At 39.8% G+C, this 15,576-nt stretch overlaps 1 protein-coding gene and 1 long non-coding RNA gene across 5 annotated transcripts in view; both read right to left on the bottom strand.

Annotated features, from left to right (window-relative positions):
- Window positions 1-4,067: 4,067 nt before the first annotated feature.
- On the bottom strand, window positions 4,068-5,018 carry LOC123736789 (uncharacterized). The gene is made up of 3 exons (XR_006766402.1): window positions 4,943-5,018; window positions 4,679-4,754; window positions 4,068-4,195 (listed from the first exon to the last, which is right to left on the bottom strand). It is a non-coding gene; the product is annotated as an uncharacterized lncRNA (long non-coding RNA).
- A 2,007-nt stretch (window positions 5,019-7,025) lies between these two features.
- LOC106592333 (zinc finger protein 135) overlaps window positions 7,026-15,576 on the bottom strand; it is a 92,964-nt gene continuing 84,413 nt past the window's right edge. For 3 of the 4 annotated variants that reach the window (XM_045713130.1, XM_045713119.1, XM_045713114.1), the window contains exon 4: window positions 7,026-8,805. In XM_045713130.1, coding sequence (XP_045569086.1) covers window positions 7,730-8,805 — 1,076 coding nt within the window. In that variant the 3' untranslated portion in view covers window positions 7,026-7,729. Of the gene's footprint in view, window positions 8,818-15,576 lie in introns of all 4 variants that reach the window. The other variant, XM_045713109.1, reaches the window with a different exon arrangement.

Here is a 15,576-nt window from a genome sequence, read left to right as displayed (position 1 = left end):
GAGAGGGTGCAAATACAGTGCCTTCGGAAAGTATTCAGGCCCCTTGACTTTTTCAACATTTTGTTACGTGACAGCCTTGTTCTAAAATGTATTTATTTTTTATCAATCTACACAATACCCAATAATGACAAAGCAAAAACAGGTTCAAATAAAAAATGGAAATATCACATTTACATAAGTATTCAGACCCTTTACTCGGTACTTTGTTGAAGCACCTTTGGCAGCGATTACTGCATCGAGTTTTGGGTATGACCCTACAACCGCCTTTCTTAAGTATGGGTCGCGACCCTGTTAATGGTGGGTCGCGATGTGTCAGTGTACATTTATAATTGTTCACAACATTTTCCTCTGTCATTATGGGGTATTGTGTGTAGGGAAAAAAACAATTTAATCAATTTTAGAATAAGGCTGGAAGGTAAAAGGTCAAGGGGTCTGAATACTTTCCCAATGCACTGTATGTGCCAAGTTAAAATATTCCCAAGAGACATATTCTAAACTCTGCTTCTAGCTCCTAAGCAACTTTGCAGTGTTTTGTGTGTTATTTCTATTAGCCCAGAACGTTTGTTGTGTTATTACATACAGCCGGAAATAACATTTGGATATCAGAGCGGCGGTAACTCACCAGCATTACGACCAAGAATACGACTTTCCAGAATTGGATCCTTTGTTCGTACCCCCCAGGGCTCGTCGCCGACGGTAGAGAAGAGGTATTCGGAGTGGACTTCTAGTCAGACTCAGGAGGCGGGCACACCATGTACAAAGAAAAATAATGCAATTTAACCATTGATGGATGGTGACGAAAATAATGACATTACCAGTAGTCATGTTAAAGTTTTAAACGTTTTTTTGGTGGAGTTGATGTATTTGCATGTGGCTGTGCATTATATGATGCCTGAATAGGAAGCATAGTCTGATCGTGACTACTGGTTTTCTTAATAAATTCTTGATCAAAAACTGCTTTGGGTTTCATTCCAAATATCTACTTGCATTGCTTGGTAGTGTATTCACATAGTATGAGACATAAATAATAACATTTAAGTAAAATAAAACAAACAGTATTATCCTGAATTCAGAAGTGAATAACATTTTTGTTATCACATCAACAAAATCTTTCAGAATGTACCTGTTTTCAGTATAGAACGTTGGCTAGCAAGCTACCGATCTGTCTGAATCAGTAGCCTTGTGTCGAAAGGTCCGGTCCACTAGATTATACGTCACGCAAGAAACAACTTGAAAAAATCATCTGCTGGCTAGTTTGGGTGACGCAGTTTGGGAAAATGTTAGTTACATTGTTTATTCTTGCTAACAACTTAATAAAAAGTATCTTCAAAATAACCAGATCTGTGTTTACTGCCCCACAGAAGGCATTTTGCCATGCTGTCATTGTAAATAACAATTTGTTCTGAGGCTGCTGTTCATGCTGGGATTGTTGATTGGCAATTAAGTATGGTAAACTAAGAAAACTATACTTTTTTATAGTAGATTTTGATCACACAATAAACATTGGACATACTCATTAGTAAACACCACACCTTTTAATTCCATGTAATTTATTTCACTACTTTCACAGGAACTTATGCTACACTGCCTACAGGAACTTATGCTACACTGCCTACAGGAAGTTATGCTATACTGTCTACAGGAAGTTATGCTACACTGCCTACAGGAAGTTATGCTATACTGCCTACAGGAAGTTATGCTATACTGCCTACAGGAAGTTATGCTATACTGCCTACAGAAAGTTATGCTATCTTATACAGTGAGGGAAAAAAGTATTTGATCCCCTGCTGATTTTGTACATTTGCCCATTGACAAAGAAATGATCAGTCTATAATTTTAATGGTAGGTTTATTTGAACAGTGAGAGACAATAACAACAAAGAATTCCAGAAAAACGCATGTCAAAAATGTTATAAATTGATTAGCATTTTAATGAGGGAAATAAGCATTTGACCCCCTCTCAATCAGAAAGATTTCTGGCTCCCAAGTGTCTTTTATACAGGTAACGAGCTGAGATTAGGAGCACACTCTTAAAGGGAGTGCTCCTAATCTCATCTTGTTACCTGTATAAAAGACTCCTGCCCACAGAAGCAATCAATCAATCAGATTCCAAACTCTCCACCATGGCCAAGACCAAAGAGCTCTCCAAGGATGTCAGGGACAAGATTGTAGACCTACACAAGGCTGGAATGGGCTACAAGACCATCGCCAAGCAGCTTGGTGAGAAGGTGACAACAGTTGGTGTGATTATTCGCAAATGGAAGAAACACAAAAGAACTGTCAATCTCCCTCGGCCTGGGGCTCCATGCAAGATCTCACCTCGTGGAGTTGCAATGATCATGAGAATGGTGAGGAATCAGCCCAGAACTACACGGGAGGACCCTGTCAATGATTTCAATGCAGCTGGGACCGTAGTCACCAAGAAAACAATTGGTGACACACTACGCCGTGAAGGACTGAAATCCTGCAGCGCCCGCAAGGTCCCCCTGCTCAAGAAAGCACATATATACATGCCCGTCTGAAGTTTGCCAATGAACATCTGAATGATTCAGAGGACAACTGGGTGAAAGTGTTGTGGTCAGATGAGACCAAAATGGAGCTTTTTGGCATCAACTCAACTTGCTGTGTTTGGAAGGAGGAGGAATGCTGCCTATGACCCCAAGAACACCATCTCCACCGTCAAACATGGAGGTGGAAACATTATGCTTTGGGGGTGTTTTTCTGCTAAGGGGACAGGACAACTTCACCCCATCAAAGGGACGATAGACGGGGCCATGTACCGTCAAATCTTGGGTGAGAACCTCCTTCCCTCAGCCAGGGCATTGAAAATGGGTCGTGGATGGGTATTCCAGCATGACAATGACCCAAAACACACGGCCAAGGCAACAAAGGAGTGACTCAAGAAGAAGCACATTAAGGTCCTGGAGTGGCCTAGCCAGTCTCCAGACCTTAATCCCATAGAAAATCTGTGGAGGGGAGCTGAAGGTTCGAGTTGCCAAACGTCAGCCTCGAAACCTTAAGGACTTGGAGAAGATCTGCAAAGAGGAGTGGGACAAAATCCATTTACATTTACGTCCTTTAGCAGACGCTCTTATCCAGAGCGACTTACAAATTGGTGCATTCACCTTATGATATCCAGTGGAACAACCACTTTACAATAGTACATCTATATCTTTTTTTGGGGGGGGGGTTAGAAGGATTACTTAATCCTATCCCAGGTATTCCTTAAAGAAGTGGGGTTTCAGGTGTCTCCGGAAGGTGGTGATTGACTCCGCTGTTCTGGCGTTGTGAGGGAGCTTGTTCCACCATTGGGGTGCCAGAGCAGCGAACAGTTTTGACTGGGCTGAGCGGGAACTGTGCTTCCGCAGAGGTAGGGAGGCGAGCAGGCCAGAGGTGGATGAACGCAGTGCCCCTCTTTGGGTGTAGGGACTGATCCCTCCTGAGATGTGTGCAAGCCTGGTGGCCAACTATAAGAAACGTCTGACCTCTGTGATTGCCAACAAGGGTTTTGCCACCAAGTACTAAGTCATGTTTTGCAGAGGGGTCAAATACTTATTTCCCTCATTAAAATGCAAATAATTTTATAACATTTTTGACATGCGTTTTTCAGGATTTTTTTGTTGTTATTCTGTCTCTCCCTGTTCAAATAAACCTACCATTAAAATTATAGACCGATTATTTCTTTGTCAGTGGGCAAACGTAAAAAATCAGCAGGGGATCAAATACTTTTTTCCCCTCACTGTATATGTCCTAACCGACTTGCCAAAACTACAGTTTGTTGACAAGAAATGTGTGGAATGGTTGAAAAATGAGTTTTAATGACTCCAACCTAAGTGTATGTCAACTTCCAACTTCAACTATATGTTTGGTAAACTAAAAAAACAAAATCATTATGTAGTAGATTTTGATCACACAATATACACTGGACTCAGAAGGAAATACCACATCTTTAAAATCCTACAGGAAGTTATGCTATACTGCCTACAGGAAGTTATGCTACACTGCCTATAGGAAGTTATGCTACACTGCCTACAGGCAGTTTGTCATGTTGAACTGGGATCGCCTGGGGAAACATAAGAAGGTGCCCATTCCTGTGTGCAAAAAATTACAAAAAGAACGCAAGACACACCAGAATGGCTTTCCAAGACTTGTTGAGTGTTCCTACGTGGTCTGTTCTCAGTCCTGACTTAAATCTGCTGAAAAAATCAGAGAGAATCAGGTTTAAATATCGCTGTCCTTCAATAAGCAGTTTTGACAAAGAGTTGTGAAAAGTTGGTAGAATCTAAATGAAAATTATTCTAAACTGTAATGGCTTCCACCAAGTATTAACTCGGGTGGGTGACGGAATTCTTCAATTATGATATAAAACAATAATAATTGTAGAACATGTTCAATAAAATCTAACTTAATCCATTTTTAGATTTAATTTTAAGGGAGCAAAATGTGAAAAAAAAAGTTAAAGGGGGTGTAGATGTTCTATAGTCACTGTTTAGCTTTAACTATGGAGTGACCCCATGAAATGGGATATCAGCCAACTCAGGGACAACCACAGAACACAACTATGTATAGTTTACACAAATATTAGTGTCTTAGCTTTTATTGCAGGACTTTGACTGTGGTACATCACCTCCCCAGTCAACCTATTGTGTGTAATGAACATTCATATTGGACAGCCTTACCTATAGAGTAGCACCACCACCCATCAGCCCATTCTCTTCTTGACTTCAACACTGAAGTGTATTGTTGGTATAGGAGCTTTTGATAAATAATAATTCAAATTGTTAAAATAGAAGTGTATAATTATTACTTTATAAACTTTAAGATACTGTTTGCCTCTATGCAGATGTAGAAGCTGAATAGGAAAATACATTATCAATAAATAGTTTATATTTTTTCACATCATTGTAAGCATACTGAGCCAAATCTTAAAAATGTGACCATACTATTTATTTCAAGTCCCACTAAGATGTCACCATACTATTCCTTTAAAGCCCCCCTGTCAGATATAAATTATCAGAGTGGGAAACCAACTGAAATGGAAAGAATGGAGCAAATGGATCACTATCAGAGGGGTGTCTTATGACATCATATAGAACTACTCAGACATTCCAAATATCACTTGATTATCAGAGAGATGTATTATGACATCAGATAAAACTACTCAGACATTCCAAATATCACTTGATTATCAGAGGGGTGTATTATGACATCATATAGAACTACTCAGACATTCCAAATCAGGCTTAATCCATGTCATGAAGGTGGATATTGATCCAACCATTTCAAAAGTGATGACCAGGCTGATGGAAACAGGATATGCCTTTACCATTTTATAAATGCAGACAGACGATTTGTTAGTTCGTTTGACATGGTGGGGTTATTTTGTGTCAGTAAACATGTATAAGCGAGAATTGGCGGTGGAAACTCCTTTATGAGCAAATATTTATATAACCATCACATATTAGTTAACTTGGAGTCACATGATGATATGTTGTGTGGTCCTCCCACTACGACTTGGGAACCAATGCAGTTTATTAGGTTACAGATGAAATAAATTATGAACTTCACAGGGTGGTGAAACTGCACGTGATGAGCTTGATGCTCCTTTCCAATACATTTTGATGGTCTTATTCTGGTGACATGATGATCGATGGTTGGTTGTCATTTGACAAATAAAATAATATGGCTCTTATCCATAATAATCTCATCATGTAGGTAGCCTACCCGCACTGTAATGTGAGATGTTGGCTACAGTACACGGGACAAGAGCACGTTTGCTATTTCACTCAACAGTTTAAAACCATCAGTAGTGTTGAAAACGTGATGGAAACCCATTTAACTTATATTTTTCATTCTGTACATGGGAATTTAACAGCAAACGTTTTTTTTGTGCACTGCGTCATAATGCAAAGCCTTTAATCTGCAATAAGTCTGTTTGATGCAAACATTTCTGGTGGGAAAGCGCGTATATTGTTATATGCATATTTTAGAATATTCACATGGAAATCTGTCGCACATTGCATGGAAACTTAACAAAGGTGGATATTGATCCAACACCTGCTGCTTATTCAAACCAGCCCACTGGGTACAGACGTCAGTTGTGCGTCTAGTTTCTATTTACATTTCTTTGAGTCCTCAACTAAAGTGAATTCAATATGAAATCAACACAAAATGTCACCTGTCATTGGATGTTTAAAATTATTATTTTTTTAAATGTATTTCACCTTTATTTAACCAGGTAGGCTAGTTGAGAACAAGTTCTCATTTGCAACCGCGACCTGGCCAAGATAAAGCGTAGCAATTAGACACATACAACAACACAGAGTTACACATGGAATAAACAAAACATACAGTCAATAATACAGTAGAACAAAAGAAAACAAAAAGTCTATATACAGTGAGTGCAAATGAGGTAAGTTAAGGCAATAAATAGTAATTACAATATAGCAATTACACACTGGAATGGTAGATGTGCCGAATATGAATGTGCAAGTAGAGATACTGGGGTGCAAAGGAGCAAGATAAATAAATACAGTATGGGGATGAGGTAGGTAGATGGGCTGTTTACAGATGGGCTATGTACAGGTGCAGTGATCAGTGAGCTGCTCTGACAGCTGGTGTTTAAAGCTAGTGAGGGAGATATGAGTCTCCAGCTTCAGAGATTGTTTGTTGCCAATGACAGTTTGTTCCAGTCATTGGCAGCAGAGCACTGGAAGGAAAGACGACCAAAAGAGGAATTGGCTTTTGGGGTGACCAGTGAGATATACATGTAGGTTGCCAGTTCGGTGAAAAATAAAAAATACCTGATGTTGATGGCTTTTTACAAATCCAATCAGTTTTCCACATTAATCAAACATCATCACCTGGATTTGTTTTGTTGAAATGACGCGGACACAACATTTATTCAACCAGTGGGAGGCTTGTAAATGCCCCCAGGAAAGTGGAACAAGGAACTCTTCTTTGAGACAATGATGGAACAGCAATCTGTGGTGGATATTATAAAATAAGCATCTACTGGAGTCCAAGTCAAACCAAGATTCTTTATTTCTGAGCTCAGAGAGAATAACAGAGTTACACAGCGCAGTGTAGACAATCTGAATTCCTGAAGCATTGGGTGATGAGCACATTTCTTTATAGTTTCCTGTTCCTGGGAGGGACTTTATTCATTCAAGGGCACAGGTGCAGCTAGTTTGCAACGCAGGATGATACTCCCAAGAACAGGAGATTATAATAGGTCAGTTTCACAAGGTTAGTCACATACTCAGTTATGTGGACACATACAATTAACATTTTCCATTACAGAGTCTGAACATTTTTATTTAATTAAATCATCAGTGGACCAACAATGCAAATGTAAACAATGGAGCAAATGCATCACATCCAAATATCACTTGATTATCTGTAGTGCTGAAGGAATGACACTCAGATAAAGACAAACACAGTCAGAGTTTAAAAAAAGACCATTTAAAACAGAAGTAATCTGATCTACTTTATATTCAAACAGAAATACTCCATATTCACTTCATGTTTTGTAATAAAAAAATACATGTTTGAGTATACTTTGTACAATTCAATTTCATATGTTATAAACAGGTAAACACATTCTCAGTCAACAATATAAGACAATTGGAGCACTGTGTACGTTCTCTGATGAATTTTAAGTCAATGTGATCTAAAATATCAATTTACACACTAGAATAATTAAGTCAATGTGATGTTAAATATTCACACTAGGAGAAGTAATTATTATCTCCTGTGTGTATTCGCTCATGTCTTTTCAGGTTCCATAAATGGTTAAAACTCTTCCCACACTGGGAGCAGTGGTAAGGTCTCTCCCCTGTGTGTATTCTCTCATGTTGTTTCAGGGCCCCTAACAGGTTAAAACACTTGCAACACTGAGAGCAATGGTAAGGCTTCTCCCCTGTGTGTATTCTCTCATGATTTTTGCAGTCCCTTAAACGATTAAAAGTCTTTCCACACTGGGAGCAGTGGTAAGGCTTCTCCCCTGTGTGTATACGCTCATGACCTTCGAGGGATTCTAACCGCTTAAAACTCTTCTCGCAATGGGAGCAGTGGTAAGGCTTCTCCCCTGTGTGTATTATCTCATGTTGTTTCAGGGCCCCTAAGAGGTTAAAACACTTGCCACACTGAGAGCAGTGGTAAGGCTTCTCCCCTGTGTGTATTCTCTCATGTATTTTCAGGTTACCTGCCTGGCTAAAACACTTGCCACACTGAGAGCAGTGGTAAGGCTTCTCCCCTGTGTGTATTCTCTCATGTATTTTCAGGTTACATACCGTGCTAAAAGTCTTTCCACACTGGGAGCAGTGGTAAGGCTTCTCCCCTGTGTGAATTATCTCATGTTGTTTCAGGGCCTCTAACAGGTTAAAACACTTGCCACACTGAGAGCAGTGGTAAGGCTTCTCCCCTGTGTGTATTCTCTCATGTTGCTTCAGTGCCCCTAACAGGTTAAAACGCTTGCCACACTGAGAGCAGTGGTAAGGCTTCTCCCCTGTGTGTATTCTCTTGTGTATTTTCAGGTAGCTTTTCTGCTTAAAACTCTTTCCACACTGGGAGCAGTGATAAGGCTTCTCCCCTGTGTGTATACGCTCATGCCCTTCGAGGGCGTCAAACCGCTTAAAACTCTTCCCACACTGGGAGCAGTGGTAAGGTTTCTCCCCTGTGTGTATTCTCTCGTGTATTTTCAGGTAGCTTTTCTGGTTAAAACTCTTTCCACACTGGGAGCAGTGGTGTCGTCTTGCTGGTTTGGACGTCCCTGGCTCTGGTTCCTCTGAGTCTGGTCTTTCTCCTGCCAAAGACACTGTGTTAAAATTTTAAATAGAGACCTGAATAAAACTTCCAGATGATAAAACGGCCTTGCTACGAGAGTAAATCCTAATCAGATCCCTCAATAACCGGAGGCCAGTTAACAATCTTGGTGTGATTTTAAAACAAATGTTGTAGAGCTTCCTGGTAATTACTGATAATGTTTTACATTACTTATTCATTCTGTTTTACAAGTCAGGACACAAAAAACGAAACAGTTCTAGGACACTCAAGACACAGACATCGCTGGATTCCAATCGAGCAGGTGGTTCTAAATATATAACTTTCATAGCTGTATGATACAGAATGCGACCTACACACTTCCTTATACATAAAATAAGTAAAAAAGTAATTTTAAGTGGAAGTCCAAAATGTGTTTTTACGTCGAAGACACAAAGCACATCAGTAACATCTCCCCGTTGTTGAAAGGGTTCAACACATGCTGTTTAAATGGCCCAACTTCTTATTTAGACGTTCACAGATTTTCAACATTTTGACTATCGCCAATGTCATATTTTGGGTAAAGTAAAAAATAAGGTGAAATATTTTGGGTAGATGTTCCTAAAACTGATAGTAACTACAATAAACAAAAATATAATTGCAACATGTAAAGTGTTGGATGTTTCATGAGCTGAAAAAAAGATTGCAGAATTCTTCACATCCCAGTTAGTGAACATTTATTCTTTGCCAAGATAATCCATCCACCTCACAGGTGTGGTATGTCAAGAAGCTGATTGAACAGCTTGATTATTACACAGGTGCACCTTGTGCTGGGGATAATAAAAGGACACTCTAAAATGTGCAGTTTTGTCACAACAATGCCACAGATTGGCATGCAATTGGCATGCTGACTGCAGGAATGTCCACTGGAGCTGTTGCCAGGGAATTGAATGTAATCAAAACTATTAAAAACACATATGGAATCATGTAGTAACCACAATTGTTAACTTCTTTGGGGTAGGGGGCAGTATTTTGACGTCCGGATGAAAAGCGTGCCCAGAGTAAATGTCCTGCTACACAGGCCCAGAAGGTAGGATATGCATATTATTAGTAGATTTGGATAGAAAACACTCTGAAGTTTCTAAAACTGTTTGAATGATGTCTGAGTATAACAGAACTCATATGGCAGGCAAAAACCTGAGAAAAGTCCAACCAGGGAGTGAGAAATCTGAGGTTTGTAGTTCTTTCAAGTGATTGCCTATCTAACATAGTGTCTATGGGGTCATTTTGCACTTCCTACAGCTTCCACTAGATGTCAACAGTCTTTAGAACGTTGTTTCATGCTTCTACTGTGAATGGGGAGAGAATAAGAGCATGTGGAATCAGATGACTGTGGAAATGACATGAGCTCAGTGGCGCGCACTCACATGAGAGTTAGCTGCGTTTCTTTTCTTTTTTGAAGACATTGGAATCGTCCGGTTGGAATATTATGGAAGATTTATGTTAAAAACATCCTAAAGATTGATGCTATACATCGTTTAACATGTTTCTACGAACGTAAATACATTTTCTTTGACTTTTCGTCGTGATATTTTCCGCACGCTTCCTGTATTTGGAGTAGTGCACAGAACGCGCAAACAAAAAGGAGGTATTTGGACATAAATGATGGACTTTATTGAACAAAACCACATTTATTGTGGAACTGGGATTCCTGGGAGTGCATTCTGATGAAGATCATCAAAGGCAAGTGAATATTTATAATACTATTTCTGAGATTTGCTGACTCCACAAAATGGCGGGTTTGGTGTCTAAGCGCCGTACTCAGATTATTTCAAAGTGTGCTTTCGCTGTAAAGTTTTTTAGAAATCTGACACAGTGGTTGCATTAAGGAGAAGTTTATCTATAATTCTTTGAATAACAGTTGTATATTTTATCAACGTTTATGATGAGTATTTCTTTTAATTGATGTGCTCATTCTCCCGGGAAGTTTTTGGAGGCAAAACATTTCTCAACATTACACGCCAATGTAAACTGAGATTTTGGGATATAAATATGAACATTATCGAACAAAACATACATGTATTGTGTAACATGAAGTCCTATGAGTGCCATCTGATGAAGATCATCAAAGGTTAGTGATTCCTTTTAGCTGTAGCTTCTAGCATCCCACATTTCACAGAGAGGTTAAATAGTACCCGCAAACCACAAGTCTCAACGTCAACAGTGAAGAGGCAACTATTTGAGGTTTTCAATTTTTAAGGGCAGTACAGGCGACAGAAATGGTGTTGCATAACACGGCTTCCAGTACAATGGTAAAAAACTAAATAGATTTGTATGTTCCACACGCAGTAGCAACCATAGTGGACAGCACGAAAGCACAACATTTTACTAGTGCAAGATGGACAAACTGGGAGTTAACGTTAAATGGGGAAAATCTACAATTTCATAAGATTGGTGCTTTGAATCCTGCGTCGTTAATGTCGTTGCATGGGGAGGGTGAATCGCATACATGTGACCCAGATCAGATTACTCCAAAACCTAGACCTGATTTGCAGGAGACAGCATTGGAATCGGGAAAAGTATTGTACACAGATGGCTCTAGTTACATGAACACAGAAGGGAACAGAGTAACGAGGTACGCTGTGTGTGGTATGCATTTGGAGTAGTTCATGATTTCGGTACATTGTGGTCACCACGGGGCAGGTTAACAGCGACAGGAACACCAATAAAAATGGTCTGGAGGTAATTATTAGAAGAATATCAGTTAACCAGTAAAGTAGCAGTGGTGAAATGTGAAGCTCATACTAGTCGTACAGATGAAATCACCACAGGTAATCGTAGAGCAGACGAAATGGGTAAGGCGACTGCCTTGGTGAGATAAAGTGTTATGGAACCACATGTATATATTGCGGATTCCTTACGATGAGAAATTGGCTAAATTTGCCACAGGAAAGCGTATTTAGGGTTGTAGATTCTAGGCTAAATGCCAGGGGAATGGATTCTAAAGGCAACACATTTAAATGATATGACCGAACACTCATTGCAAATGCAGAAGGTCTTAGGGTTTGTCTAAATCATTAGACGTTTTATGTGGTTTTATTTTTAAATACATTTACATCTGATGTCGTCTTATTCTGGAATGGGATTCTGGAATGGGATTCTGAAATGGGATTCTGGAATGGACGAAAGGCTGGAGGGGTCACGAGAAATTAGCATTGGGGTTACCAAACCAAAAATGAACTTTTTTTTTTTTAAATGTGGTATGATGGTTACAGAGAAGAGAATGAGATGTTTTGAAGAGGTATCTAAACGGTTTCCGAAGGACAGGGAAAGAAAGGGAGAGGAAACATTTTAATATTAAAAATTCCTAATGAAGAATGATCAACTTCATTAGGAATTAAATAGACGGGGGGTTTCATTATAAGACTCATGAGAAACACCATTCTCTATCCAAATGGTATGTTTTATGTTTTTTTGTTGCTCTCCAAGTCTTGTGCGATCACTCTCTTAGGAACCAGAACGGGGATGCGGAGAAACTAAAAGCCGCTCCATCTGACATATAACAAGACCGAAGATTCAGCTGGAAAGGCATTTTGTTGCATGATGATAGATGGGAAAGGCATTTTGTTGCGTGATGATAGATGGGAAAGGCATTTTGTTGCGTGGTGATAGATGGGAAAGGCATTTTGTTGCGTGGTGATAGATGGGAAAGGCATTTTGTTGCGTGATGATAGATGGGAAAGGCATTTTGTTGCGTGATGATAGATGGGAAAGGCATTTTGTTGCGTGATGATAGATGGGAAAGGCATTTTGTTGCGTGATGATAGATGGGAAAGGCATTTTGTTGCGTGATGATAGATGGGAAAGGCATTTTGTTGCGTGATGATAGATGGGAAAGGCATTTTGTTGCGTGGTGATAGATGGGAAAGGCATTTTGTTGCGTGGTGATAGATGGGAAAGGCATTTTGTTGCGTGGTGATAGATGGGAAAGGCATTTTGTTGCGTGATGATAGATGGGAAAGGCATTTTGTTGCGTGGTGATAGATGGGAAAGGAATTTTGTTGCGTGATGATAGATGGGAAAGGCATTTTGTTGCGTGGTGATAGATGGGAAAGGCATTTTGTTGCGTGGTGATAGATGGGAAAGGCATTTTGTTGCGTGATGATAGATGGGAAAGGCATTTTGTTGCGTGATGATAGATGGGAAAGGCATTTTGTTGCGTGATGATAGATGGGAAAGGCATTTTGTTGCGTGATGATAGATGGGAAAGGCATTTTGTTGCGTGATGATAGATGGGAAAGGCATTTTGTTGCGTGATGATAGATGGGAAAGGCATTTTGTTGCGTGATGATAGATGGGAAAGGCATTTTGTTGCGTGATGATAGATGGGAAAGGCATTTTGTTGCGTGATGATAGATGGGAAAGGCATTTTGTTGCGTGATGATAGATGGGAAAGGCATTTTTGTTGTTGCGTGATGATAGATGGGAAAGGCATTTTGTTGCGTGGTGATAGATGGGAAAGGCATTTTGTTGCGTGATGATAGATGGGAAAGGCATTTTGTTGCGTGGTGATAGATGGGAAAGGCATTTTGTTGCGTGGTGATAGATGGGAAAGGCATTTTGTTGCGTGATGATAGATGGGAAAGGCATTTTGTTGCGTGATGATAGATGGGAAAGGCATTTTGTTGCGTGATGATAGATGGGAAAGGCATTTTGTTGCGTGATGATAGATGGGAAAGGCATTTTGTTGCGTGATGATAGATGGGAAAGGCATTTTGTTGCGTGATGATAGATGGGAAAGGCATTTTGTTGCGTGATGATAGATGGGAAAGGCATTTTGTTGCGTGATGATAGATGGGAAAGGCATTTTGTTGCGTGATGATAGATGGGAAAGGCATTTTGTTGCGTGGTGATAGATGGGAAAGGCATTTTTGTTGCGTGATGATAGATGGGAAAGGCATTTTGTTGCGTGGTGATAGATGGGAAAGGCATTTTGTTGCGTGGTGATAGATGGGAAAGGCATTTTGTTGCGTGATGATAGATGGGAAAGGCATTTTGTTGCGTGATGATAGATGGGAAAGGCATTTTGTTGCGTGATGATAGATGGGAAAGGCATTTTGTTGCGTGATGATAGATGGGAAAGGCATTTTGTTGCGTGATGATAGATGGGAAAGGCATTTTGTTGCGTGGTGATAGATGGGAAAGGCATTTTGTTGCGTGATGATAGATGGGAAAGGCATTTTGTTGCGTGATGATAGATGGGAAAGGCATTTTGTTGCGTGATGATAGATGGGAAAGGCATTTTGTTGCGTGATGATAGATGGGAAAGGCATTTTGTTGCGTATGATAGATGGGAAAGGCATTTTGTTGCGTGATGATAGATGGGAAAGGCATTTTGTTGCGTGATGATAGATGGGAAAGGCATTTTGTTGCGTGATGATAGATGGGAAAGGCATTTCTTGTTGCGTGGTGATAGATGGGAAAGGCATTTTGTTGCGTGGTGATAGATGGGAAAGGCATTTTGTTGCGTGATGATAGATGGGAAAGGCATTTTGTTGCGTGATGATAGATGGGAAAGGCATTTTGTTGCGTTATGATAGATGGGAAAGGCATTTTGTTGCGTGGTGATAGATGGGAAAGGCATTTTGTTGGGTGATGATAGATGGGAAAGGCATTTTGTTGCGTGATGATAGATGGGAAAGGCATTTTGTTGCGTGGTGATAGATGGGAAAGGCATTTTGTTGTGTGATGATAGATGGGAAAGGCATTTTGTTGTGTGATCATAGTTCGGGGGCTATAAGTCTCTGAATTTGTACACCTCGCGGTGACTGTCTGTTCATCTGTTTGTTTGTTTTTAAATCATGTTTTATAATCATTTGTTATTTTTTTTAATTCATGTTCAATTATCATTGTTTATACATTTATTAGCAATTTCCAAGTTTATGTGAATTGAACATTAGGATGCTATTGTTCAAGAGGAGGGACTGTTGGGTTTGACATTTTGAACATTGAGATATTAAATAAACGATAGAAAAGAAGCATAGAATCAAAGGAGAAAGTTAAGGGTTCTCTGTGGAAAGCCAGAAGGCTTTGGAATGTGTTTGATGGAGGAGAGGAGAGTGACGTGTTTGATATAGGGAAGACAGATGGATATCTGTGGATTAGGTGAAGGAGGGGTTGAGGTCAGGAAATGAGGGGTGAGGTCAGATCCCCTTAAGGGGGTAATAAAGGTTTGGCATCCTGTTACCCTTTTAACTCTTTCCTGTTAAACCATAAGAAGGATTGGAGAGAAGAAGGAGTGTCTTAAGTGGGATATATATATCTGAGTGGGACAAATGTTGAGTTGACTGATTACAGCTGTACAGAACCTTTGGGAAAAATAAACTTGGTTAAAGCTTCTCTAGTGTCTGTGGGTTATTTACTCTGAAAAATAAGAACCTAACAAACTCTGAAACATTTATTTGGGCCGCAATTTCTGTGGCTGGTAACTCTAATGAACTTATCCTCTGCATCAGAAGTAACTCTGGGCCTTACATTTCTGTGGTGGTCCTCATGAAAGCCAGTTTCATCACAGTGCTTGATGGTTGTTGCGACTGCACTTGAAGAAACTTTCAAAGTCCTTGAAATCTTCCTGATTGACTGACCTTCATATCTTAAAGGAAATTATGGACTGTCATTTCTCTTTGCTTAATTGAGCTGTTCTTGCCATAATATGGACTTGGTCTTTTACCAAATAGGGCTATCTTCAGTATACCACCCCTACCTTGTAACAACAACTGACTGGCTAAAAAGCATTGAGGAAATAAATTCCACA

Source organism: Salmo salar, chromosome ssa02, assembly GCF_905237065.1.
Source record: "Salmo salar chromosome ssa02, Ssal_v3.1, whole genome shotgun sequence".
NCBI classification, from domain to species: Eukaryota; Metazoa; Chordata; class Actinopteri; order Salmoniformes; family Salmonidae; genus Salmo; species Salmo salar.
This window is presented reverse-complemented; position numbering and strand designations above follow the sequence as displayed.